The following is a 5,220-nucleotide window of genomic DNA, read 5'->3' on the forward strand; positions in this document are numbered from 1 at the left end:
CGCAGCCATGCCCTAAGAGGCCCCGGGTCTCAGTGTCCCAGTAATTGCTGCAAGCAGCTCTGAGAGAAAGCTGCCCTAGAGTTCCACCCCATGACAGACAGTCCGATTTCTCCTTGTATGAGTTCGGGTCCCCAGAGACTCTCCCGGAACTGGACTTCAGAGCCCTCGGGAGCTTGTGTTTCCCTCCCGATTGAAAAAGACAACGGCGTCCTCAGTTGCCAGCCCTTTTGGCGTGCGCCTCTGTACCTCTGCACTTTACTTCTGCACCTCCTCTGAGTCTCAGTGTGCTTTTCTCTTTCCTTCTAGTTGTAGAATTTCCACTCAGCCAGCCTTCCTGTGGTTCTGGATGATGTCCATTTTGTCTTTTAGTTGTGTTTTTGAAGTGGTTGTATGAGGCAGCAATTTCTGTGCTTACCTATGCCGCCATCTTTGTTTCCCTCATTAATTTTTTTAAACCACTTGTATTAAATTGCTAGGGCTGCCATAACTAAGTACCATTGACTGAGTGGCTGAAGCTACAGAAATTTTTCTCTCAGTTCTGGAGGCTGGAATTCTGAAATAGATGTTAGCAGGGTTAGTTCCTTCTAAGGACTGTGAGTAAAAGATCTGTCCAAGGAGTCTCTCTTTGGCTTATGAATGGCCATCCTTATGTTCACCTGGTGAAATCCCTATATTCATGTCTTTGCCCAAATTTCTCTGGTTTAGAAGGGCACCAAATCACAATGGATTAGAAGCCCATCCTATGGCCTTATGTTAACTAATTACAAATGCAAGAACCCCACTTCCAAATAGAGTCACATTCTGAGGATCTGGAGGTTAGAATTTCAATATATGAGACACAATTCAACTCATAACACCAGCTTTTATTTTGTTTTCTCTGACTCCTCTCCCATGAGAAATGTACTGAATATATGACAAACTCTGAAGAGGTCTGCTAATTTTGCTATGTCATTGTTAAAATGTGCTACTGGCATTACATGTATACTTAAATTTACACAAGAACTATGTTCTTTAAAAGTTGGGCTACTCAAAGTTTTGCTAATTTATTTTTTTTAAAGGCACATAAGAATATGCCAATTAAAGTAGCGCTTTTAAAAATCCTTGTGTAAACTTTAGAATCTTTCTGTTAAAAATAATTATTCTCTTGTACTAATCTTGAAACTTCAATTCAGATTTTCTTGAAAGCAGGGCATTTTTAAACTAGAAATTATTCTATGGTGAAGACAAATTCTGAACAGATATGAGGAAAAATTTTGGACCTCTAGGCAAATCCACAATAATGAACTACAGAACAAAAGAGAAGTTTTACTGGAAAGTATAATTATGTGTACCAAAGTTTAAGCTTCAAAAATTTAGACTAAATAAATAAAGAAAACCCTAAACCTTATATTTGAGATGATGGTGCAGGTCCAAATTCCAAATTAATTCAAAATATATTAATTAAGATTTCACAATGTGTTAGAGGCTTTGATTTATATATAAAGACATAGACCTTGTCTTCAAAGAGCTCATAGTCAAGTTATAAAGATGTGTAAATAAATAGCTCTGATAAAAGTCAGCCTGTATTAGGAGTAACCATGGACTCAAGATGTGTCTAATTTTAAAATATTGTCCCAAAATTCCTGTATTTTCACATTAAATTTATATGTCCTGATTCTTCCTTCCTCTTGCCCTCCTTCTTTTCCTTCCTTCCTTCCTGCCTTCTTCCCTCCCTCCCTCCCTCCTTTTATTCTTTCACTATAGTCATTTTTTCATATTATAAATACTAGTCCTATATTTGTTATATACATTGAAGTTTCCCAAATTGTCTTTTGATTTTTTCAAGATTTTTTTTAAAAAACCAGAGTTTGTACTAATACCTCTCCATGGGTTTGTATTCTCTAAGCATCAATTTCTCTATATCATAATGGAAATAATTATAGTATTTCTCACAGAGCAGAACATTTTCAAAAGAGCTCATGTGCTTATAATAATATCTGGCATAAGTATTATGTGATCTCCCCTCTTCTGATTATTAGAGATCTTCTGTTTTTATTCCTAAGCATTTTCTACTTTTCTGGCTATTACAAACTATAGCTGCTTTGGAAATATTTTGATAATGAGTGTTTGGAATGGAGGGAATGTTATTTTACTGTCATATTGTCATGATTTCGTATAACTGAAAATATTCAAAAAAGTTAAATTGTTATTTCTAGATGCCTTTCATATTGCATGAACAATCTGCCACATGCTGTTCCTTCTGCTTATTTTCACTAATCAAACAAGAATTTATTACATAACCAACTTCCACAGATTACTAAACAAAGGAACACCAGTCTTCAGTGTTTTTCAACCACATTAGAGGAAGTCATCTGATAAATTGTGTTTGATTCTAGGCATGTGAAGTGAAGAGGATGAGAATCACAGCAACATTTTGTAGTTGTTCCAAATTACCAAATGTATTTTGATCTTAGCTTTTCCATGACATGTAACCAGATTATGTAATTGTAAATCCTTAAAAACATTTTTAGCTATGATAATAACATAATTCAACAACAATAACAACAACAAAAATACGGCAATTTCCTTGGCCAGGATACATTGACTGAAAGGAATTCAATGGTTCTAATAGATTTAGGTAGATAGGCAAATATAAATGATTGCTGAATGTTGTAAATGTAAATACAGTAGTCCCTCTTACCCCTGGGGGATATGCTCCAAGACCCCCAGTGATTACCTGAAACCACAGAGGATACCAAACCCTATACATACTATTTTTTCCTATACATACCTATGACAAAGTTTAATTTGTAAATTAGGTACAGTAAAAATGAACAATAATAAAATAGAACAATTATAACAATATACTGTAATAAAAATTAATGTGAATGTGGTATCTCTTTCTCTCTTAATTATCATATTGTACTGTACTCGCCCTTCTTCTGATGATGATGATGTGACATGATACAATGCCTACATGATGACATGAAGTGAAGTGAATGGTGTAGATCTTTTTGGACCAGGATTGACTGGGGGTAACCAAAACTGCAAAAAGTGAAACCACAAGTAAGAGGGGACAGCTATGTATCAGCTGCAGCATTAGTAATATGCAGTTTTGAGGATGTGTATACATAAATTATAACAGTAAAATAAAATAGAGAACTAAAGCCATTTAATTTATTTTTTAAAATATTTTCTTGATTTTTAGAGAGAGAGGGAGAAAGGGAGAGAGAGAGAAACTTGAAGAGAGAGAAATAGATTGGCTGCTTCCTGCACACTGCCTACTAGAATGGAGCCCACAACCTGGGCATGTGTCGTGTCTGGGAATCGAACCAGTGACCTCTTGGTTCTTGGGTTGAAGCTCAACCACTGAACCACTCCAGCTGGGAAAAATAAAGCCTTTATTTTTTACAAAGCCCACACCTCTCTCTCCATTTGCTTACATTATCTGACCCCTTCTTCACTTCCCATTACATATATCAACATTTAGAAACATAATTATATACATGGATATTTGTTGATTATATATGTTGGACCATAACAACTCCTTTGTTCGTTTCTGATAAATATAGTCAAAGGAAAATAACCATTTAACTTCTCTCTTTCAGGAGCTTCTGGGACATGCTTGGAAGAATTATACTGCCATTCTTTTCACCCATGCAGAAAAAATAGAAGAGGCTGGGTTCAGTGAAGCTGAATACTTACACGAGGCCTCTGATACATTGCTGACCCTACTAAACTCTATTCAGCACAGATATATTTTCCAGCATAAAAAAGGAACCTCGCTTAATGAACAAAGAATAAAAGTCTTAGAAAAAATAATGGAATTTATAAGAGAAAATAGCTACCAAGTTCTTACCTTTAAATAACATTTAGATAAAAGGAAAAGAATATTGGGTTTTAATACCAGAAACTTGGTTTCAAAAGGGTCTTTGTTAGAATGGATGTGGACCATGAGAATGCCAATATCCTGACAGTGAAAGTGTACACTGGTATACACACTATGGAAATTACCCAAATGTTCATCAACAGTAGCATGGATAAGAAAATACTGGTATTTCACACAATAACATGTTATATGGTAATGGGAATGAATGAACTGCATGTAACAGTATCAATAAATTGCCTAAACATAATGCTGAAAGCAAGAAGCCAAACATACTCCATAAGTGTTGTCACAAACTTGATTTTCAATATTTGAGTACCTTTTACATATATTCTTGTCTTTGATTGGTGTTTTCATCTTACACACCTATTGCTAACAACAATTTGATCAATGCAAAGTCATATCTTACTGTTACCTTAATGTCCATTTCCCAGACTACTACTGAATCGAAGTACTTTTTTATAAGCATGTTGGTCATTAGTTTTGCTCTTCTATGAATTGCCTCTTCATATTTGTTGTACTTTTTCTATTGGATTACTTCTCACAAAGATTCTGTGTTTAACCAAAACTTTAGAAAGGCTCCTGAAACTTCTCCAGGCCCATCTGTGCCTTGTAAAATCTAGTTTTAGCAAGAACCAGGATGCTTAAACTAAGTCAGTTTAACAAGAATCCTCTACCTTCTTTTTTGGATTGGATTTCTCATCCTCTACTATCCCCCTGGTGATGTTGGATCACCCTTGCTTGTCTGCGGCAAAGATCCTGTTAGGTCGATGTGGCCAGATTCCCCTGACCCTTGAAGCTTCCTCTTGGTAACTGTCTATCCACAGATCCCCACCCCTGCTACTTGGCTATAAATTCCCACTTCCCATACTGGGCCCAATCTATCTCCCCACTGTAAAATCCCATTGTGGTTCCTATATTTATCTTGGTATTATCATCAGGTCTGCCTTACCAACTTTAACAGTGCCACTGAATATATTTTTCTTGAACACCTCCTGCTTGGCAAATTGGAAGAGCTCTATCTAATCTAATAAAAGACAAACATGCAAATTGACCATACCTTCACTACGCCTTAAGTGACGCCCACCAGCCAATCAGAGCGACTAAATGCAAATTAACCCAACCAAGATGGTGACCAGCAGCCACGGAGCTGGAGTGAGCAGGAGGCTTGGTTGCTCCAGTGATGGAGGAAGCCAAGCTTCCTGCATGGTGTGGCCAGCTCTGAGCTCCACTGAAGGCAACAAAGTTTCAATTATAGAAGATAAATAAACCCCAGATACCTGCTTTCAGCCGGTTGTGGCCACGGAACTGGAGCAAGCAGGAAGCCAAGCTTCCCGCCTGCCACAGCTCAGGAT

General features: G+C 36.8%; 1 protein-coding gene across 2 annotated transcripts in view; it reads left to right on the plus strand.

Moving 5' to 3' along the window:
* Positions 1 to 4,136, plus strand: part of GIMD1 (GIMAP family P-loop NTPase domain containing 1) — an 18,923-nt gene extending 14,787 nt beyond the window's left edge. For both annotated transcript variants that reach the window (XM_006778897.1, XM_006778896.1), the window contains one exon: positions 3,588 to 4,136. In XM_006778897.1, the coding sequence (XP_006778960.1) occupies positions 3,588 to 3,848 (261 nt within the window). In that variant the 3' untranslated portion in view covers positions 3,849 to 4,136. The remainder of the gene's footprint in view (positions 1 to 3,587) is intronic.
* Positions 4,137 to 5,220: the final 1,084 nt, after the last annotated feature.

This window comes from Myotis davidii, unplaced genomic scaffold (assembly GCF_000327345.1).
Source record: "Myotis davidii unplaced genomic scaffold, ASM32734v1 scaffold967, whole genome shotgun sequence".
Lineage (NCBI taxonomy): Eukaryota > Metazoa > Chordata > Mammalia > Chiroptera > Vespertilionidae > Myotis > Myotis davidii.